Source organism: Nycticebus coucang, chromosome 13 (assembly GCF_027406575.1).
Source record: "Nycticebus coucang isolate mNycCou1 chromosome 13, mNycCou1.pri, whole genome shotgun sequence".
In the NCBI taxonomy this organism is placed as follows: Eukaryota; Metazoa; Chordata; class Mammalia; order Primates; family Lorisidae; genus Nycticebus; species Nycticebus coucang.
The window spans coordinates 1,518,265-1,541,928 of NC_069792.1; the positions used below are offsets into that span (position 1 = coordinate 1,518,265).

The 23,664-nt window shown below is 39.4% G+C and overlaps 1 protein-coding gene across 2 annotated transcripts; it reads left to right on the forward strand.

The window, feature by feature from the left end:
• The first annotated feature begins 480 nt into the window (after nucleotides 1–480).
• Nucleotides 481–5,003, forward strand: PPDPFL (pancreatic progenitor cell differentiation and proliferation factor like). 2 transcript variants are annotated; one of them, XM_053559615.1, is made up of 5 exons: nucleotides 482–637; nucleotides 1,008–1,104; nucleotides 2,321–2,398; nucleotides 2,501–2,600; nucleotides 3,593–5,003. In XM_053559615.1, exons 2-5 carry the CDS (start codon nucleotides 1,050–1,052, stop codon nucleotides 3,603–3,605), a joined length of 246 nt encoding a protein of 81 aa, XP_053415590.1. In that variant the 5' UTR covers nucleotides 482–637; nucleotides 1,008–1,049; the 3' UTR covers nucleotides 3,606–5,003. The 2 variants fall into 2 exon arrangements, with proteins under 2 accessions (XP_053415591.1, XP_053415590.1); XM_053559616.1 differs by lacking the exon at nucleotides 3,593–5,003 and having other exon boundaries at nucleotides 481–637; nucleotides 2,501–2,604.
• The last annotated feature ends 18,661 nt before the right edge of the window (nucleotides 5,004–23,664 follow it).

The following is a 23,664-nucleotide window of genomic DNA, read 5'->3' on the forward strand; positions in this document are numbered from 1 at the left end:
TCTGTCTTTTGTCATTCCTGCTTGAATTTCAAAGTCACTCTCCATCTGTCCATCAAATTCTACTCCATATGTCTCTTTTGTAAAAAAGATTTCCAAGTTCCAGAGTTCTTTATTGCTCTCCTGTGACCATGCAAATTCTGCCTGGCGTCACTGTGTCTGTGGGGACCGACATTCAATTTCCCCAACTAGGCTGCAGGCTGTGTGGGGCATCCCCACTGTGTCCAGCCTGGGACTTTTGGTAGAGTATGCGATTGTATTCAAGGCTGAGGAGATGCCTGGGTGTTAGCTCCCTCCTGGTACTAACTACAATTTTTAAGCTGTGACATTAATGTGAGTGAGTCCTAAATTGCACCTGGGCCAAGTCCTTCACTGGAGACTTAACCTAACTTGGCAGGTTGACTTATTCAGAGGTCCTTGGGACTTGTGGAGGCTGGGTGACAGAGCATGCTCACTTGCCTGGCTGTGTGCCCTCCTCACCCCAAATTACCCACAGCTCCGGTTCCAGCCAGTCTGGGACTTCTAAATATAAGAAGAGCTCGGAGGCCCAGACGACTCACACGGACAATGCCCGGTGCCTCCTGCCCTACTTGGGTGATGCAGTCACTTTCAAATCATTAAGAATTGGTTCTTTGAAAATGTGAGTTTTCTGAAGAAACTTTACAACCTGTTTATTTTAAAAGAACAAATTGGAGAAGACAAATCAGCGAGTAGTTTGCTGCTGACTTTTAGGTTGTTTTAGTTGGAGTAAGTTGGGTGCATGGTCGTAGCTGGACATAGAGTTTTCTGTGTTTTCCAACAGAATTTGGAAATTCCAACAGAATTTCCAACACTAGTTGATTGCTTTGTTTTGTTTTCTTGTGTTATATTCATTGGGATAGTATACAAACTTTTAAGCACTCTTTATCAGATATTTATTATATAGCAAGTGATGTTGCTTTGCTATATTTGCACGGGAAAAAGAAAAGGAAACCTGTGTCACTAACCAAGTGTCTCTTTTCTCCTCTCAGCGCTGCCCCCGGCCACTCCAGGATCTTCTCTCTAAGACAGCCATGGCCGCAGTGCCTTCCATCGGTTGCCTTCTAGCCAAAAATCAGTATTATCGAAGTAAGTTGCTTCATTGCTGGAACATATCCCTAGATAATTTGATTTCAGATGATGTTTGGGGACCTTGTTGATCTATGCGTCATGTTATGTGCAGAACTTAAGGGACACAACTGGCAACTATGGGTGTCAGTGAGGAAAACAGGAATAGTGACATCTGAGGCCTCCCTGACCAGTGTTTTCCGGCTTGGCTCTTGGTTCCAGCTACTTTATCTCAACGGAGCTATTAATACTTACAAATCAGTGAAAATAAGCTTACACTTCATAATTATGTTTAATTTAATGTACCTTGCATTTACAGTATGCATTATAAATTGACAATTTTAAATAAATATTATTCAGTTCCTTAGAAAAGAAGGGATAGGATGATTCTGCTTCAAGGGTTTTGTAATGTTTTATACTATGGATAGTAAGTCAGCATCGGTCTGGCCAGCTGCATTTTAATTTATCTGCCCATCCATGCATATTCATAGCTGAATACAAAATCATAGCTTCTTAAAATAGATTGAAATAGTTCATAAAATAAAATGGGCATTTCAGAATGAAATTAGCATTTATTGAAAGTATCTGTGCCAATAAAATGTAAATATTCTTAGTTCAAGGTTGTTTATAGCAGTGTTAAAAATGTCTATTGATTTATTCTTCTTACAAAAAGTTTAAACATGCCCATTTACTTGGTGTTATTTTATTGACAGAAGCTATTTGTATAGTCTGGTCTTCTAAGTTTAAAATATGAGTCAAAATGAGACAAATTAAATATTTTATTCTTATAAAACAATTCCTTAATTTTTAAATTTGATAACATTTGTAGCCTTTTAAATACCTACATATGTAATATTTCTAATACCAGACAAGAATATCCATTCTTGGTTCTGTACTTTCTAAGATTTTGAATTTGATGAGATTTATAAAATATTTTAAATTCTACATCCATATCTGTGGGGGAGAGAGAGTTGTCTACCATGGACATGCTTATATGTTATTAGTAGAAAATTCAGGGTGGTGCCTGTGGCTGAAAAGAATAGGGCGCCGACCCCATACACCAGAGGTGGTGGGTTCAAACCCGGCCTGGGCAAAAAAGAAAATTCAGTATTACTTATTATGGAAGGTTTTTAAGGATTGATAATTTGCCTGCTTTTTCAATTCATGAAATCACAAGCCAGGAGTCAATGATTTTAAACCCGCTGGCCACGTGTCTTTTACCATTTGTTTCCTGCAGAGCCCAGTGTGTCTTCAGTTAGTTCTCTAACCAGCTCCGACTCTGGTAACTTCACAGATGAGGACAAATCTCAGCAAGGTATTTCGTTTATTTCTTATCAGTGCTACTCTCATTATCTCCCTTTGTTTTTAATTTCTCAAATTTGTTCGGTAAGGGAGTGTTACAAATTTTACTTGGCAGGATTACCCGAAGTGGCAGAATCCACCTGGTGGTTTAAATCCTTTTTTCACGTGGAGCCTGTGCTTTCAGATGTGAGAATCAAAGATCTGTCTCCTAGTGGGTAAGTGTCAGCCTTTTCAGATCAGAGCATTTCTTTCTTAGTGGAGGAGACATTGTGCGTGGTAATTGCTGTGTCACCCGGGGGGTGGGGGGGGAGCAGACATTGTCTCTTGAGGGTAGCCAGGCTCTGGCCGGAAGCACAGCCTGGGGTGGGAGTTCCCTCATTCTGGTTAACCTCCAGGGTGCTCTTTCCAACTCCGATGCTCAACAGTGATTAGAGAGTCACGTTCCAGTTTGGATTATTGTATAGCAGGGAATGGATTGGAAGTCAGAGGCAAGTTTCTAAATTTGATTCTCCAATACTTTTGGGGAAAGAATAACCAACGTCTAGCTGCTTTCCTAGATAAAACCTAGTTTACAACTCAGACTTTGGACTTTACCTGACAAATGCAAATAATGTCACCTAATCATATGTCCCCTCATATTAACCCATCAAAAAGAAAAAAAAAAAAAAAGCCCTTATCTGGTTTTGACGAGCTTCTGTGTGGCGCCCATGACTAGACAGATTGAACTAGTGGACTTGCTCACGGCCATTTTTATGCATATAAACTCTAATGTACTCAAAAACACAATTGTCATTCTAATATTTTTGAATATTATTATTGGAACTTATTTTGGATTTTAGACACTTTAATGACTCTCTAGAAAGGGAATAGAAAGAATACAGAATAATAGAGTTCATGGATGCTGAAGTTAAAACAATGGTTTTCATGAATTTTCTACCTAAGATAAATTAAAATAGAATCAATATTTAAAATATTTTTTAGTTAAGGGCAAGCTAATTGTTGAAAATGTTTTCTTTACCAAGTTTATTGATTTTAATTATCCAGGTAAGTTTTTAAAATTTATCTCTCCACTTTGCTGGACTGTGAAGACAACTTATATAAATTATAGGCAAGCATTTTACATTATTGACATTAATACAGCACACATCTTTGTATTGCTATTCAGTGAACATGTGGGTAACACGTTCATGATGACTGTTTCATGCAGCAGTAACAGTTGATTCAACAATCAAGATACTTTCCCTGCTGCAGAGCCACATAGGTGAGCCTCCCCCCGTCAGCACGTCAGCTATTCCAGAGGACTCCTTTCCATTGTAAGAAGATAAAACCTTGCCTGAGCTCTCATCTATGAAACAAGAAGACAGCAGCCACCAGTACAGCAAAACTTTGTTATTTTCCACAACACTGTGGCAGCAGCTACATGGAGAATATTTGGAAAGCCTGCCTTTGGAAACATTTGACCTTTTAATGTAATAAGATCCTTTAAATGTCGTGATTTATATAAAGTAGCCCTTTATTATTAAGTTTATTTTTAAAATTAAATTCAACTCTTTAAATGTCTGTTGAATGATTCATTATGCCTTAAAACTGAAGTAACAGAATGGTTTAAAGGGCACTGGATTCATCAGCACAGAAAAGAATTGCAAAAGTTGCAGTTTTAATTGTGAGAGTTGGAATTAGCAAACATATCCTTAAACATATTACCTGTTGAATACAGCAGTGCACATCTAACCAATTATGTATTGTGTAGAATGTTAAATTCCTGATTTTAAATTGTATTTCACAGATGGAAAATCATGGTAGATAATGTGAATGAATAAAGCAGGTGTGATTTTAGTTGTATTAAAAACTTGCGTATTTGTAAGGATGAATGGAAAGGACCATGGAGACATATTGAAGGTGGCTATTCATAGTGTTGGGATTATGGATGGTTTTCATTTTATGCTTTGTATATTTTTCTATATCTTCAAATTTTATAATAAGGCATGTTTTTGTGAATAAGTAGAAAATAATAAATGTTAGTATAAAAGGAATACTGGAATAAATACTCTCAATGTGTATATGCCCTACATTGAATAAACTATTCCCCACTTTCTCCAGTATCGGGAAGACACAAATTAATGGGTTTTATTTGCTTGCAAATATTTTCCAATGTAAAACGTGAGGATTAGATAGTAAGGACGCTGAAGAGGTTGAACTCATTGAGAGGTGGACGTCACTGTAGTTGTGTAGCTAATGTTGCTCTTGACGTCCAGCAGAGACCTTGTGCTTGTTTTTCAGTAGATCCATCTTTTTACCCAACTACATAATCATGACAAAGTATCCAGACAGACCATACCTAGTAACGGGCACTGCTGACCAATCACTTACTCTTTCCAAATGAGAAAAGCATTTCCTCAATTTTATGTTCCTCTGTCATTAGCTGTCAATGAAGCTCATAGATCACCTTGGCCCATATTGTTGCTTGCATGTATTTTCTTTTGGTGGTTTTCTGAATGTATACTTTCAACATGTTTTCAGGGACAGATTAAATTTTTGAAACAAATATATTTCACTTGATTTTAGTCTAAAATTAAATCATAGAGATTAAAAACTAATTTTTTTTTTTTTTTTTTTTTTGGAGACAGAGCCTCAAGCTGTCACCCCGGGCAGAGTGCTGTGGCATCACAGTTCACAGCAACCTCCAACTCCTGGGCTCCAGCAATTCTCCTGCCTCTGCCTCCCAAGTATCTGGCACTACAGGTGCCTGCCACAATGCCTGGCTATTTTTTGGTCGCAGCCATCATTGTTGTTTGGCAGGCCTGGCCTGGAATCGAACCGTCCAGCTCAGGTGTATGTGACTGGCGCCTTAGCTGCTTGAGCCACAGGCGCCGAGCCTAAAGATTAATTTTTTAAGTGAGATAAAAATATTCCAAAATAAAATGGTAAATTATGGCATGTTCTGTTCTTAGTTCAATATAATCAACAAATTCCATTTTGCTTAGCCACTTGGTTTATGTGTGAACAGATTGCTTGTTTAGGTTATTAGATGAGTTTCCTCAAATAACCTAGCAACTTGTTATTTACTTTGCTTACTCAGAAAGATAACATTTGTTAAATTACTTTTATGAATTTATTTTTTGGCCTAAGTGTTTGTAGCATTTTGAATGTATCCAAAATTATAGGCTTTATATCAGTTTAGACTGGTGTTGATGTTTCTGAAAGTTATTATTGTTTAAAGTAGTTAAATTTTACGTAATATTTTAAGTCATACATACCGTGAGTATATCTAGTTATTAAGCACTTTAGAATGGTCACACACATACAGACACACACACGCAACTATGTATGCATTGATAGGTAATCCTAAAAGAATATAAGAAATCCCATATGCCGGAGGTGGCGGGTTCAAACCCAGCCCCGGCCAAATTAAAAAAAAAAAAAAAAAAAAAAAAAGAATATAAGAAATCCTTCTGAAAAGTACTATTAAAGTGAACTCATGAAATGATTAAACAGTTGAAAAGATCCTTGCATGCTATCCCAGTTTTATAGAAGTAGGATGATAGAAATAAAGACAAAAGTGGTTTTTTGGTTAATTCCAGGTAATTTCTTCTGATTTATAAGAAGACACTCAGCTCCTGTCTTTAAGGAGCATCTCCTAATTAGGTCTTAGCCCCACTGGGTTATTTCATCTGAACTATCTCCTGCCCAGCTCCATTGTCTGTTGGGCCAGTGTGGGGAGAGTGTCACAGTCCAGATGGTTTGAGGTACACAGTGAGCATTCTAATTTGAAAATATGAAATCTTATTTTGACTTCAGTTGAATATCTGTGCTACGTGGGACAGAATTTTGACAATTCATGTTCAAGTTCTTTGAAATTATATGCTGGATTTCCATTTTTTTTGTTGTTATTTTTTCAGGTTTCAAGTTATTGACGCCATATCCTCTACAGATAAAATTATCACTTCTCACTAGAGTAAAAAGTTCTTGAGCTGGAATTTGGGCCTGCTTCATACTTCATATTTGATGTAGAATTCAGGGTTGTAGGAAACAAACTTCAGGATTTCATTTGGCTCCTAAGGAAGGATGATAGTTAAAGTTATTTTAAAGAGTGAAATACTTGGTCAGGATAAATGGAATAGCACTAAATAAAGAGTCATATTTATCCAAGTTGGTGTATGAAATCTTTTAACTCAACACATCAGAGCCCTGGTCATGGTCTTCATACTTGCTCCTATCTCCTTGTAGAATCTTCTGTCTCAGACAACGACAATGCCATTAGCTCAACAAGTAGCAAGTGAGCCTTGATATTCTCCACCATGTCCAATCCAACACCAAGGCCTTTCAGTTTTATGTCTTTGTGGGGGTTCTCAACCTTCCTAGTGCCGCAGCCCTTTAATATAGTTCCTCATGTTGTGGTGACCCCCAACCATAAAATTATTTTCATTGCTACTTCTTCATACCTGTAATTTTGTACTGTTATGAATCGTAATATAAACATCTGATATGCAGGATGTACTTTCATTGTTACAAAGGGGTCATGACCCAAAGGTTGAGAACCTCTGCCTTAATGTTTCTTGGGGCTATCTACTTATTTTCTTTCACACTAGCACTACCTGAATGAACCCAAACATGTGTCTTTCTCTCGTAAGATATTACCATGATCTCTTAGGTGGTCTACCAGCACCATTTTTATCTCTCTTCAATATAACATCCTTCGTAGACTGGCCACCATTGTCCTCACAATTTATAATCTGAAAATGCTCCCCTATAAACACACACACTCACACTTCTGCATTCACACACACAAGACATAATTGCTGTTGTCACGCTCAGGATGAAATCACACTCATGTGAGGTCACAGCACTAAACTGGTCCTATCACACTCAGGGTGAAGGCACAGCACCAAATTGGTCTTGTCACACTCAAGGTGAAGGCACAGCTCTCGGTTGGTCCTGTCACACTCAAGGTGAAGGCACAGCTCTCGGTTGGTCCTGTCACACTCAAGGTGAAGGCACAGCTCTCGGTTGGTCCTGTCACACTCAAGGTGAAGGCACAGCTCTCGGTTGGTCCTGTCACACGCAGGGTGAAGGCACAGCTCTCGGTTGGTCCTGTCACACTCAGTGTGAAGGCACAGCTCTCGGTTGGTCCTGTCACACTCAAGGTGAAGGCACAGCTCTCGATTGGTCCTGCCACACTCAAGGTGAAGGCACAGCTCTCGGTTGGTCCTGTCACACTCAGGGTGAAGGCACAGCTCTCGGTTGGTCCTGTCACACTCAGTGTGAAGGCACAGGTCTCGGTTGGTCCTGTCACACTCAGGGTGAAGGCACAGCTCTCAGTTGGTCCTGCCACACTCAGGGTGAAGGCACAGCTCTCACCAGCCCTGCTTGGCCCGGGATCTGTGCCTGTGTCTGCTCTCTGCAACCTCCTCTGTTTCAGCGACATCAGCCTTTTTTTTTTTTTTTGGTCTCTCATATATCATCTTTCCTGTTACCATATGGTCTGCCCTTTGGCTGTTTTCCCAGTTTAGAATCTCTACATTTAATGTCTCCTTGGCTTTTAAATCTTAGCTCAGAACTAACTTCCTGAGAGAAACCTTCTCCAGCCTCCTTCATTCAATTAGATTTTCCACTGTCAGCTCTGCTAACTCAAGTCTCTCTCTTTCCTGGCACAGATCATAGCCGTAATTCTACATTTGGTTTGTGTAGTTATTTGATTAATGCAGGTCTTATCCACCATACCATAAACTAGTGAGGGCAAGAACCGAGAGTCATGTCTGCTTTGCTCATCCTTGTGTGCCCAGCCTCTGCCTAGCAATAAATATTTGTCAAGTGAGTGGTGATGGTTCATTAGCTAGGACTGATCCCCCTTTGAGAAGCATTACTCTTCAGTGGGAAGGAGAAAACATTACATCAACAAAGAAATAAAGACAGTATTTTCTGATAGTGACACATGCTGGTAAGGATATAATTTAGGCGTTTTGTTGGAGAATGACTGACATAGAACAGAGGTGGTGGGTAGGGTGGCTTTGAGAAGTTGGCTTTGGTGATAAGTTCTGAAAGAGGAACAGTGGCCAGCTTTGTGGAAAGTACTCTGGACAAACGTAACACCCAGTGCAGTTTGTCCCGCTCAGCAATCTACCTGGGGTGCCCAGTCTCTCGTCAGCTGTTGTCCAGAGGCAGGTACTTTGGATGAATTTGGCATTTTCCATGTGGACAGCCATTGTTCCTGACTAAAATCAGATTAAGAACTGGTGAGGTTTGGGGTTATACCCGTTCTCTTCACAGGCCTTCAGAGTAGGACTTCTTTAAAAGATTCTGCTCTAATTTCTTTTTGACAAATTATTTTTCTGGAATTACTTTATGTCAATAAAAAAAACCTGAGAAAGGGAGTTCCACACTGTTATGCCTTCACTCAGAGTTAAGGAGAACTTTTTTCCATTTTGGTGCCTGAAAAATATTCCCCCATGATAGTCTAATTATTTGGTTCTCAAAGGGCTACAAAAAAACACATAATATGTTTCTAATACATCTTCAAACAGCTTTTGTTCAAACTTTACAAGCTTTAAACATATTTCTTAGAGTTCAGAATATTGATGGTACACGTGTTTTGTTTACATACTTGTTTTTTTGCACAAATTGAGTCAAGGTTGTAAGTGTGCCCCCCCCCCCATAGGCATGAATTTAGCCTTCTCCCTCCAATTTCATTTTCATGAAGATTTAAAGCAGGCAAAAGACATGAACAAAAATTTTTCAAATGAATTATACCAATGGCCAATAAATGTATGAAAAAAAAATTATCAGTGTCTCCAATCATTAGAGAAATGCAAATCAAAATTACAAGGAGATGTCACTTAACTCCCATGAGAATGGCTGATATTAAAAAACTTTTAAACACATTTTAATTAAATTCATTATAATAAAATATTTATTTCACTTATTCAGAAAAAAATAACGTATGTTTGAATAGTTTTATCTAAGTGGGTTTCTACTTATAGTTTTAATCAAGTGTATCAGCATTTGTTTTCTTCCAAATTATAAACCCCAAATATATTAAATCCTTTACATTCTAGTAATTATTTGATTAACAGCCAACTGGAATATAAGCTTCATAAATATTTTATCCTTTTCACACACCTAGCAGAGCTTTTCAAATTAATGAAAGAATAGTAACTGAACTGTGATTTCTGTGTCAACTCACTACAAAGGTTAGGGTTTTGATATTATTTTGCAAAGAAGAGTAACTAACATTTTATTTTCAAATAAACCACTTTTGAAAAATATTTGTGCAATCTTAACATGCACTTTTAGGGAGCTACATATCTTCAAATTTCAAGCTAAATTTCACCATGAAAAAAGACAGATAAAACTCATAAAGCAAAGTGCTTATTTTACTTCGTTCTTTTCTGTCCTAGGCAGATTTCATATATCCATTCATTTTCTGTTACTGCTGATACTGCTTAGTATTCTGGAAGGACACTATATTGTTCTCTCTCTATTGTGCAGAAAACATCCTTCTACCTTGATGTGTTTGGCTGCTGTTCCTCTGGTCCCTGGGTGAGAAGCACGTCTGACTCCGTTTGAGAGGGAATGTAAGACCACAATTTGTCCTGAATTCTCAACTCCACAGGAGTCAGGATCCCAAATAGAAAGCAAAATGGGCTTCATGTAAAGTAGGAGAGTAGGGCTAAAATAAGAATTGGGGGTCTGTGGAGATGCAGTAAGTGTTTCTGCACGTATTTAAACATTTAGACAATCTGTAACTGCCCAGGAAATTCCAGATCAACTAACAAATATTCTCTTTCTGAATATGTAGCTTTTTAACACTATCCCATACTCTTCCTCCTTTGCAAATAAATGATATATTATAGAGAATCAAATCTCCCTTCAGCTCAGTTTTGTAATTAGTTATTTTCAGCATTGGGGTGAAGCAGACCTCATGACCCTCCAAATGGCAATAAAGACTTCTCCAATGCTAAATAGTTCAGAAGAGGATAAACCAGAGAGAGGGGCTAGATGTTTATTACAACAGGTAAAAGCATTGCAACAGGCTGGACATGGTGGCTCATGCCCGCGATCCTAGCACTCTGAGAGGCTGAGTTGACAGGATCCCTGAGCTCAGTCAGGAGTTCAGGGCCAGCCTGAGCAAGACTGAGGCCCCATCTCTACTAATAATAGAAAAACTAGGCGGGCCTTGTAGTGGTGCCTGTAATCCCAGTTACTCTCAAGGCTGAGGCAGAAGGATCTCTTGAGCCCAGGAGTTTGAGGTTGCTGTGAGCTAGACTGTCACCAAAGCATTCTAGCTGAGAGAATGAGACTCTGTCTCAAAACAAACAAATAAACAAAAGGAAACTCCCTAAGAGGCTCAGTTGTTGTCTAAAAAAGAAGTTGTTGTCTGTTTTAGAAAAGCAGCAGCCTTGCAATTCTCACAAGCTACTGTGTCTAAAAGTCACATGGGGAGTTTGATAAAATGCAGATTCCATGGCTCCGTGTCCAGAAACCCCACATCAGCAGCGCCGATTGGAGGCCCAGGCACCTGCCTCTTCAGTGTGCTCCTGGAGACGTGTTTCTGACACATGGGTAGCTTCGTTAGATTTCCCCTGGCATCACCTCAACTGTCCTACTTCTCTTCCTCCTATCCCTCCAGAAACTAGCTATTTCTGCCAAGTATGGAGGTAATTTTAGGTGTGAAAAGCACAGTGAATCTGGAAAGCAAGTGAAATGACTTTGGAAACAAAATCCTATAAAATAGATAGCTAATTTCAAATGAGGAAAGATTAGGAGTTAAGTCTACATGAGCAATCAACTTCACAGATCATGGGAAGAGCAGGGGTTTAAGAGACTATAATGTTTTGTAGTTTCTTTCATATCCTTACATTTTAATGATTATAAAAAGCTGCTTATTTTATTTTATTTTTGAGACAGAGCCCCAAGCTTTCGCCCTGGGTAGAGTGCCGTGGCATCACAGCTCACAGCAACCTCCAATTCCTGGGCTCAAGCGATTCTCCTGCCTCCGTCTCCCAAGTAGCTGGGACTACAGGAGCCCGCCACAATGCCTGGCTATTTTTTTGGTTGCAGCCATCATGGTTGTTTGGTGGGCCCAGGCTGGATTCGAACCTGCCAGCTCAGGTGTATGCAGCTGGCGCCTTAGCCACTTGAGTCACAGGCACCGAGCCTTAAATTAAAATGATTTTTTTGTATTTTTTGTTCATGGTTCATTCATGACCTAGGTTAGTGTTAAATGCAATCTAAACCAATCATGATAATTTTTTTAAAAGATCATTTCCAGTCATATAATATGCATATTATGTCTATGTTTATCTGACAGTAATATATATTTTCTTCTGTCATTCTGTGATGAAAGTATAGCTATCAAACTAAACATAGAAAGTTGGCCTTAAAAAAGCACTTTCAAAAATAGCAACACATGAATAACATCATTCTAAATACTGAGAATTCTTGGAGAAAGGATATATGTGCTGTTGTATTTATTCAGTGATGGTTCATGGGTATCAGCCAGACCCCCTCTCACCATATCCTCACTTCTCAGGAGTACAGAAACTGACAACATCCCACCTGTGACTACAGGGCACACGGATCCTCACACTTGCTCTCTTGCATGAAAAGAGCGGGGGGAACTGAAGTCCACTAAATGCCAGTGAGAACAGTTTGCAGACTGAGGAGAGTAGAGGGGGGACTGACTACTAGTGTGCTGAGAATATACATTTAAGAAAATGTAACAGTAGAAATACTTAAAGTAGCTTTCAAGAAAGAAGAATTAAAAACTTACATATTTGTGATTTTTATTATTGTACGTGGTAATAGGCTTTACATTCGAAGGATGAACTATCTTTAAAAAAGAATTCAAGAGAGGGGAAGAAGATGGCCAATGAGAGGCAACTTTAGCCAGAGGCTCCTGACAAGCAGGAGAGATTCTGGACAGATTTGGCCTCTGAAACTGAAGGAGGGGAGCTGAGATAGGAAAGAAGATAGACAAGTACACATCGTCTGGCTGTGGCAACCTGCAACTCCAAGAAGGAGGATCCCAGTGAACAAATTCCAGGTACAAAGCACAGTGCCAGAAGGACAAGAGACCTCTCCCCCATGCAGGAGGTTCTCTGTGGGCTCTCTGCAAATGAGAAGGAGATAAAAGACCTCTCATTTTGCTCCATGGGTGACAGCCACAAAATACTGGGTGTCCTCCCCTAGAGAGGTTCCACTTGTGAGCCTAGGCCCCATCCTGCTCAGGATAAAACTTAATAAATACTCTCCCCACAATAGTGACCTTCCAGGATTCCCTTCCCGTCTTACCCAGTGGTCTGAAGGTCTACCCCTGCAGAACCCAGAGTGTATGACTATTCAATAGCAGGTCTGGACATTGTAGGTAGAAGTGTGGAAATTGTGACTCAAGTGGAGGCAGGGGGAGTGGGAAGTGATGGACTTTGGGAGAGAGAAACACCTCAAATATTGCCCTGCAGGCAGTGGTACAGACCCTCTCCCCTTCAGACTTTCTTTTTTTGTGTGTGGTTTTTGGCCAGGGCTGGGTTTGAACTCACCACCTCTGGCATGTGGGACCGGCGCCCTACTCCTTGAGCCACAGGCGCTGCCCTCCCCTTCAGACTTTCAAGGGCGGAGCCTATGATACCAGGTTAGGGCTGCCTGTGGGCAGGTGAGCTCACCCTGTTGGGACTTTGCAGGTGGAGCCACTGACAAACTGTAGGAACTTTAATGGATGGGGCTGGGGGCTGACCCCTGTTTGGACTTTCAAGGGATGAGCCACTGACTCCTGGTTTAGATGTTAAAGGGATGAGCCACTGACTCCTGGTTTAGATGTTAAAGGGATGAGCCACTGACTCTGGTTTGGACTTTCAAGGGGTGGGTGCACATACCTGGTTTGGACTTTAAAGAGCAGAGCCAGTGGTGCCCAGTTTGGACATTTAAGGGCTGGCTGCTAATGCCATGTTTGGTCTTTCATGTGTGGGTAAACTGAGACCCAGTTTATACTTATAAGGGTTGAGGTGGTGATGCGTTTGTCCTGACTGTGGCTAGTGATTTTTCCCAAATTGGTGGTCCGCCAGAGGGTAAGAAGCTCCATCCCCTTGTGTATGCTGGTTGGAACCATCTGTGGATTTCCACTATTGGGATACTGGAGACCCTTTGAGCTCTTCCTATTGAGCAGTGATTGTACTGTCTGGGTCAATCTGATTAGAACTCTAGACCTGGGCTGTCCACCTGGGGTCCCTTCAAGGTTGAGTGCCAGTTGCTTTGAAGTGAGAAAGGACTGAATCTCCCCACCAGTGATAGCTGGTGAAGGGCATGGCACCAGAGACGGTTTTATCTCTTCCCAGATGAGGTACCAGCCTAATACCTATACTCCTTAAGATTGGGCAGAAGTGGCAGATTTCAGGTAAGAGCCAACTTGCACTCTCTTACTAAGCAGGTCTTCAGAGTCTCTGGCTACAGCTTTGAAAGGGACCTTTGTAGGGCTGTAGGGGGAAACCCCACAGTCACAAGTGCCAGCTCTTTGGTTAAGGGCAGATTAACTCTACTTCTTGGACCTCCCAATCCAATCTTACCCTACCACTTTAAATAGCCAAACTATTTAAAGTAGAAAATACTCAGGGGGCAGAACCAGAGGAAGAACTCTGGCAGCATGAACAATCACAGTAGATCAACTCCCCCAAGGAATGAAAAAGGAGATAAAACAGAAGATGCCATTTACAGGCAAATGGCTGAAATACCAGAAATAGAATTCAGAATATGAATGGCAAATAAGATCAATAAAATGGAAGAAAAGTTAGAAATTGAAATTCAAAGTGTAGTTCAAAAGTTGTCCAAGAAATTAATGAATTTAAAGACAAAATCTCCAAGGAAATGGACATAATAAAAAAAGAAATAGCAGAGCTTAAGGAAATGAGAAAGTTATTCAAGGAAATTTGTAATACAGGACAATCCCTCGGTAATAGAGTGGAGTAGGCACAAGAAAGGATCTCTGAAGCTGAAGACAAAGACTTTGAACTCTTTGAAGTCTTTGCTCAAAGAGGCAGAGAAGTGGAGAGCAAAAATGAATCATTCCCTGAGAGAGTTGTGGGATCACTCCAAAAGAGCAAATTTGTCTTATAGGAATTTCTGAAGGAGAAGAGGATGGTCCTAAAGGCACAGATGCTCTACTCCAAGATATAATGGAGTAGAATTTCCCAAGCATGGCAAGATATTGAAATTCAGATAGTAAATAGTTTCAGAACCCCAGCATGACTCCATCCAAATAAAGCATCTCCTAGACACATTGCGATTAACTTTGCCAAAGTTAATATGAAGAAGAAAATTCAACAAGCAGCCAGACATAAGAAAAGCATCACCTACAAAGGGATAAATTAGAATAACTGCGGATCTTTCAGCTGAAATCTTTCAAGCCAGAAGAGCATGGTCATTAACCTTCAATCTCATAAAAAAAGAAATTTTCATCCCAGGATTATGTATCCAGCTAAACTGAGTTTCATTTATGATAGAGAAATCAAATAATTCACTGACATACACATGTTGAGGAAATTTGCCTATAACTAAAACAGCTCTCCAGGATAATCTCAGATCCATCATCCATAATGACCAGCACAATGGTCTACCATCAAAGTAAACTAATCCAGAAATTATTGAACAAAACTGAATTCTCACAATGGTGAAAAGATTAAAAATGTCTACTGGACCTTTGAAAAACATGACACCTAAAACATTATCATCCTCTCAACTAATGTGAATGGCTTCAGTTGTCCTCTAGAGAGTCAGAGATTAGCTGACTGGATACAAAAACTCAGGCCAGATAGCTGTTGCATACAAGAGTCTCATCTTACCTTAAAAGATAAAAAAGGACTCAGGGTGAAGGAATGGTTATCTACAATACAGGCAAGTGGAAATCAGAATAAAGCAGGGGTTGCAATTTTATTTTCATATATAATAGGGTTTTTTTTTGTAGAGACAGAGTTTCACTTAATTGCCCTTGGTAGAGTGCCGTGGTGTCACACAGCTCACAGCAACCTCCAACTCCTGGGCTTAGGTGATTCTCCTGCCTCAGCCTCCCAAGTAGCTGGGACTACAGGTGCCTGCCACAACGCCCGGCTATTTTTTTGTTGCAGTTTGGCCAGGGCTGAGTTTGAACCCGCCACCCTCGGTATATGGGGCCAGCACCCTGCTCACTGAGCCACAGGTGCCGCTCCCGATATAATAGGTTTTAAACCAACAAAGATAATTTGTCAAGGGAAACACTCAACATGAAGAGATTTCAATAATTAATATTTATGCAGCCTACCAGAACGATCCTCAATTTATAAAGCAAGCCTTAACAAATATGAACATTTGATATCTTACAGCACCTCAATAGTTGGAGATTTTAACACCCCTTTGGCAGTTCTAGATAGATCCTCCAATAAGAAACTAAACAAGGAAATAATGCACTTAAAATTGACCCTAAAATGAATGGACTTAACAGACATCTACAGAACATTTCATTCTAACAAAACTGAATATACATTCTTTTTATCAGCTCATGAATCATCCTCCAAAATACATCACATTTTAGGTTGTAAGCCTAATCTCAGCAAATTTAAAGGAATGGAAATTATTCCTCATATCTTCTTGGACCATCACATAATTAAAGTCGAACTCAACAGCAATCAAAAGCCACGGAAACTAAACAACCTTATGCTGAATGATAGCTGGGTTAAAGACGAGATTAAGAAGGAAATAAGAAAAATGTTAGAACAATATGACAATGAAGACACAAATTATCAAAACCTGTGGGATGCTGCAAAGGCAGTCCTAAGAGGGAAATTTATAGTATTAGAAGCCTTCATCAAGGAAACAGAAAGAGAAGAAGCCAACAACATAATGGGTCATCTAACGCAAAGGGTAAAGGAAGAACATTCCAACCCCAAACCCAGAAGAAGAAAAGAAATAACCACAATTATTCTAGAATTAAATAAAATTGAAAAAAAAAAAACAATCATTCAGAAGATCAATGAATCAAAAAGTTGGTTTTTTGAAAAGATTAACGAAATTGATAAACCTTTGGCTAACCTAACCAGAAACAGAAAAGTAAAATCTCTAATATTGTCAATCAGAAATGATAAAGAAGAAATAACAACAGACACCTTCAACATTCAAAAAAACCTCTATGACTACTACAAAAAATTCTATTCTCAGAAATGTAAAAATCTGAAGGAAATGGAACAATACCTGGAAGTTTGCCACCTTCCTAGACTCAGCCAGAAAGATTTAGAAAGTTTGAATAGACCTATAACAAGAACTTGAATAGCATCAACTATACAAAAATCTCCCAAATAAGAAAAGTCTGCGACCAGATGGTTTCATATGAGAAACAGACTGGTCATTCTCAGAGTTGTAATAATAATAGTTTTATGTCAGTCAGGGTAAGTATGCAAAATCAATCTATAAAGAAAGACCCTAGGGCAATGCCAATGTCTTTGTATCTTTTTCTTCCTCTTTTCCAATGGCTAGGATATAGCTCCTCAGCCTCTGTGACCTGTCCATCATGTAATGCTTCTTCAACCACAGGTTCTGGTCAAAACAGCCTAAATCTTGCCTGGACTCACAGGGAGCCACACTGGAGACCCCTCCTCCCAGTGGGAAGAACACCAAGGTCAAATTGTAACAAACCCACACAATGGGAAATATTACTATGTATTTAGGAAATACAATTTATCTTGACTATTTGCAGAAAGCCAGAAAAGATGGTATCTCAAGTAAAAAGCAATGATCAGTGGTGTCAAATGTTGCTGTTAGCCTTTTAAGATGAGACTTGGTTGTTTCAATTGGAGTGGGCCAAAGAGGACAGGGTAGAGGGGAGAGACTGAAATCAGTAAATATAGATAATTGTGCCAAGGGCTTGTCTTTAAAGGAGAACAGAAAAACAGGGCTGGAGATGAAAGGTAAGGGAGCTCAAGGAAGGTTTTGTTCTTGATTTTGTTTTTTAAGATGGGAGATACTGCAATGTGCATCCGATGGATTTAACCTATAGTAGTAGTGAGAGAATGTTTGATGATATAGGAGAAAAAGGAGGTAAGTTCTGGAATTATTTTGTTGAGTGCACAGGAAGGGCCAGGCTATAGTGCACATAGCAAGGGTTGTTGACACACAGGCATGTCCATCCACAGGAACATAGGCCAGGGAGGGAATCTGGACATGTGTGCAGAGATACAGGCAGACACAGAGTGGGGCCCATGCACATGCTCCCTTCTCAGTGAAACAGAAAATGTGGTCATCAGTGGAAAATGAGGTACTACAACTCTAGGAAGGAGTTCAAGGTATAAAATATCTATCTAGAGAAATAAAGCATAACTTCTAGGCACTCATGTACAGTAATCAGGTGTCTTTCTGCTGATTTGGAACAGGCATATAGAATGCAAAGTTGGAAATAACCAGGCTCAGGGTCTAGTCCCAAGAGTACAAAGATAGGAAAGAAAATCCAGAGACTGACAGAAGATAAACAGGGGAATTGTAATGATGGCATACAGAATTTGACTGGTTATGGGGGGAGGTGAGGACATTGGGAAGGAGGGTTAAAGACATAGACTTTATAGATTTTAGATCCTGGTGTGGTCAGAGAATGGTCAGAATGGGTATTCTCAGAGCACAAGTGCTAGATAGGGTGAACATAGAGATAGAAGGCAAGATACTGGATATCAAGGTAAGGGAGACACTGACAAAATCTGGGTCCAGATGATGGGCACCACTGGAGACGTGGAGTAGAAGACAAGATGCAGGGAGTGAGGGTCCAGAATGTCTGAGGTATCATCTGCATGGACTCTGAAACTGCCAGTAACGATGCTGACTGCTGTTGTAGGATAATATTTAGAAATAAACATATCCTACATCAAGCACACAAAGTGACCTCAGTGTGAGTTTAAAATGACTTGTTATTCTTCCAGAGGCTTAAGAGACCTGGGTCCCCCTGGGCACACACAGAGTTGGCTTGTCTGGAGTTAAAAATTCCACAAACCCAGCTTCAGAACCCCAGCATGACTCAATCCCAGTAAGACATCCCCCAGGCATATCATAATTAACTTCACTAAAGTTAATATGAAGGAGAAGATTCTCAAAGCAGCCAGACGTAAGAAATCCATTTCCTACAAAGGGAAGAATATTCGAATGACTGCAGATCTCTCTGCTGAAACTTTTCAAGCCAGAAGAGGGTGGTCATTGACTTTTAATCTCCTAAATCAAAATAACTTTCAACCCCGGATCCTGTATCCAGCTAAAGTGAGTTTCATTTATGATGGAGTAATTAAATACTTTAATGACATTCACATGTTGAAGAAATTTGCCATAACCAAACCAGCTCTTCAGGATATTCTCAGACCTATACTCCATAATGACCAACCCAATCCTCTACCACAAAAGTAAACTCATTCAGAAACTCTCAATCAAACTCCAACTTCCACACTGGCAAAAGGATTAAAAATGTCCACTGGACTTTTGAAAAACTCGACACCCAAAATTTTACCAGACTTATCAATATTCTCCATTAATGTGAATGGCTTAAACTGTCCTCTAAAGAGGCATAGGTTAGCTGACTGGATACAAAAACTCAGGCCAGATATTTGCTGCATACAAGAGTCACATCTTACCTTAAAAGACAAATATAGACTCAGGGTGAAAGGATGGTCATCCATATTTCAGGCAAATGGTAATCAGAAAAAAGCAGGTGTTGCAATTTTATTTGCAGATACAATAGGCTTTAAACCAACAAAAGTAAGGAAGGATAAGAATGGTCACTTCATACTTGTTAAAGGTAATACTCAATATGATGAGATTTCAATTATTAATATCTATGCACCCAACCAGAATGCACCTCAATTTATAAGAGAAACTCTAGCAGACATGAGCAACTTGATTTCCTCCAGCTCCATAATCGTCGGAGATTTCAACACTCCTTTGGCAGTGTTGGATCGATCCTCCAATAAGAAGCTGAGCAAAGAAATTTTAGATTTAAACCTAACTATCCGACATTTGGATCTAGCAGACATCTACAGAACATTTCATCCCAACAAAACTGAATACACATACTTCTCATCAGCCCACGGAACTTACTCCAAAATCGATCACATCTTAGGTCACAAGTCTAATCTCAGTAAATTTAAAGGAATAGAAATTATTCCTTGCACCTTCTCGGACCACTATGGAATAAAAGCAGGAATCTGCATACTCATACAAAAACATGGAAGTTGAATGATAGCTGGGTCAGAGATGAGATTAAGAAGGAAATTGCCAAATTTTTGGAACAAAACGACAATGAAGACACGAATTATCAGAACCTCTGGGATACCACAAAGGCAGTCCTAAGAGAGAAATTATAGCACTGCAAGCCTTCCTCAAGAGAACAGAAAGAGAGGAAGTTAACAACTTAATGGGACATCTCAAGCAAGTGGAAAAGGAAGAACGTTCCAACCCCAAACCCAGTAGAAGAAAAGAAATAACCAAAATTAGAGCAGAATTAAATGAAATTGAAAACAAAAGAATTATACAGCAGATCAATAAATCAAAAAGTTGGTTTTTTGAAAAGCTCAATAAAATAGATAAACCTTTGGCCAACCTAATTAGGAAAAAAGGAGTAAAATCTCTGATCTCATCGATCAGAAATGACAAAGACGAAATAACAAGACTCCTCACAAATTCAAAAAATCCTTAATGAATATTACAAGAAACTTTATTCTCAGAAATATGAAAATCTGAGGGATACTTAGAAGCACATCACCTTCTAAGACTTAGCCAGAATCTAATGGAAATGTTGAACAGGACCATATCAAGTTCTGAAATCGCATCAACCATACAAAATCTCCCTAAAAAGAAAAGCCCGGGACCAGATGGTTTCTCGTCAGAATTCTACCAAACCTTTAAAGAGGAATTAGTACCTATATTACTTAACCTGTTCCAAAAGGTAAAAAAAGAAGACTACCCAACACCTTCTATGAAGCAAACATCACCCTGATCCCCAAACCAGGAAAAGACCCAACAAAAAAAGAAAATTATAGACCAATATCACTAATGAATATAGATGCAAAAATATTCAACAAGATCCTAACAAACAGAATCCAGCAACACATCAAACAAATTATACATCATGACCAAGTCAGTTTTATCCCAGAGTCTCAAGGCTGGTTCAATATCCATAAATCTATAAGATTATTCAGGACATAAACAAATTAAAAAACAAAGACCACATGATTCTCTCAATCGATGCAGAAAAAGCTTTTGATAATATCCAGCATCCCTTCATGATCAGAACACTTAAGAAAAGTGGTATAGAAGGGACATTTCTTAAACTAATAGAGGCAAACCCACAGCCAATATCATATTGAATGGAGATAAATTGAAATCATTTCCACTCAGATCAGGAACCAGACAAGGCTGCCCATTGTCTCCATTGCTTTTTAACATTGTAATGGAAGTTTTAGCCACTGCAATTAGGGAAGAAAAGGCGATCAAGGGTATCCATATAGGGTCAGAAGTGATCAAACTTTCGCTCTTTGAAAGATGATATGATTGTATATCTTGAAAACACTAGGGATTGTACTACAAAACTCTTAGAAGTGATCAAGGAATACAGCAGCATCTCAGGTTACAAAATCAACATTCATAAATCGGTAGCCTTTATATATACCAACAATAGTCAAGTTGAAAAAACAGTTAAGGACTCTATCCCATCCACAGTAGTGCCAAAGAAGATGAAATATTTGGGAGTTTATCTAACAAAGGACGTGAAAGATCTCTATAAAGAGAATTATGAAATTCTAAGAAAAGAAATAGCTGAAAATGTTAACAAATGGCAAAACATACCATGCTCATGGCTGGGAAGAATCAACATCGTTAAAATGTCCATACTACCCAAAGCAATATATAATTTTAATGCAATCCCATTAAAGGTCCACTGTCATACTTTAAAGATCTTGAAAAAACAATACTTCGTTTTATTTTTATTTATTTATTTATTTTTTATTTATTTTTATTAAATCATAGCTGTGTACATTAGTATGATCATGGGGCACCATACACTTGGTTCATAGATCGTTTGACACATTTTCATCACACTAGTTAACATAGCTTTCGTAGCATTTTCTTAGTTATTTTGCTAAGACCTTTACATTCCACATTTACTAGGATTCACATATACCCTTGTAAGATGCACCGCAGGTGTAATCCCATTAATCCCCTTCCCTCCAGCTACCTCCCCCCTCCCTCCCCTCCCTTTCCCCCTTCTCCCTATTCTTAGGTTGTAACTGGGTTATAGCTTTCATGTGAAGGTCCTACATTAGTTTTATAATAAGGGTGAGTACATTGGGTACTTTTTCTTCCATTCTTGAGACACTTTACTAAGAAGAATATGTTCCAGCTCCATCCATGTAAACATGAAAGAGGTAAAGTCTCCATCTTTTTTAAAGGCTGCATAATATTCCATGGTGTACATATACCACAATTTATTAATCCATTCGTGGATCGATGGACACTTGGGCTTTTTCCATGACTTAGCAATTATGAATAGGGCTGCAATAAATATTCTGATACAAATATCGTTGTTATGGTGTGATTTTTGGTCTTCAGGGTATATGCCCAGTAGAGGGATTACAGGATTGAATGGCAGATCTATTTTTAGATCTCTAAGTGTTCTCCATATCTCTTTCCAAAAGGAATGTATTAATTTGCATTCCCACCAGCAGTGCAAAAGTGTTCCCTTTTCTCCACATCCACGCCAACATCTCTGGTCTTGGGATTTTGTGATATAGGCTAGTCTCACTGGAGTTAGATGATATGTCAAAGTAGTTTTGATTTGCATTTCTCTGATGATTAAAGATGATGAGCATTTTTTCATATGTCTGAAGGCTACGTGCCTGTCTTCTTCAGAGAAGTTTCTCTTCAAGTCCCTTGCCCAGCCTGTGATGGGATCCCTTGTTCTTTTCTTGCTAATGCGTTTGAGTTCTCTGTGGATTCTGGTTATTAAACCTTTGTCGGAGACATAACCTGCAAATATCTTCTCCCATTCTGAGGGCTGGTTGCTTGCTTTACTTACTGTGTTCTTGGCTGTGCAGAAGCTTTTTAGTTTGATCAGGTCCCAGTAGTGTATTTTTGAAGCAGCTCAATTGCCCGGGGGGTCCTTCTCATAAAAAACTCGCCCAACCCAATTTCTTCAAGGGTTTCCCTTCACTCTCTTCTAGTATTTTTATAGTTTCATGTCTTAGGTGCACTCTGCATGAGGTGGGATTGCAGCATCATGGTTTGGGCTTTGCTCAGCAAGTTTGGGGAAGATGTGGATATAAAAGAATTGAAGTGGAGAAAGGAGACTGGTGAGAAATGTTGGGAGATGTGAATTAAAATTCATACGATGTTACTAAAAATTATACAGAGAGATAAGAATAACTTTCAAGTTATTTTGAGATGCTGGACTAGACATCTTTGAATTCAAATTTCTGAAGAGCTTAAGGAATTGAGGGATTAGTCTGGAAGACATACATAATGGAATATTTTGTTTCTCCTTTCCAAGTCCCTTGAATAGTTACCTGCGTTTTCATTTCATCCATGGACAATTCCATTGCTTTAACTAACACCAAGATGCTTACAGATTCCTCCCCAAAGCCTTTGTCTTTCTCATTTCTTCACTAAATATAAAATACAATTTAAAACTATCTTTAAAAAATTGCATGAGACAATGGACAACCTGTATATACATCCCAATTCTGATGACAGAGTCATCCCAGGGCCAAACTGCAGGAGGCTCCCGAGTATGCACCCACACCCTGCATCATCATTAAGAAGAAATCACAGGAAGGAAGCCTTCACTTTCATTCTAAATGCACATTCCCTGCTGGCTTTCAGAAGCCTTACTGAAGAGAAGAGGAAACTGCATTTAACATCAAGTGGGATACTGCTGGTGAAAAGCAGCAGCAGTGGCAAACCTCTCTTCTCCCTGAGAACAAGTTTGCACTTGAAGGACCCTTGGCACAAGGCTCCCCTTGGCTACGTGCGCCTTTGGGTCAAAGCCCCCTTGCCAGGCATCTTCAGGGAGAGTTACCTGTGTGATTAAAATCAGGATTGGCAGGTATATATAGCACATTGCCAGAAGACTGCATTCACCTTTAGAATTACAACTCCAAACTCCAGGAAAGAAGCTTTCATTTCCATCTGAAAAGCACATTCCCGGCTAGCTGTTAGAAGCCTTACAAAAGCAAAGAAGAAACTGCACTTCTCTGCAATTGGGATACCGCTGGAGAAATGCTGCAGCAGTGCCAAACCTCT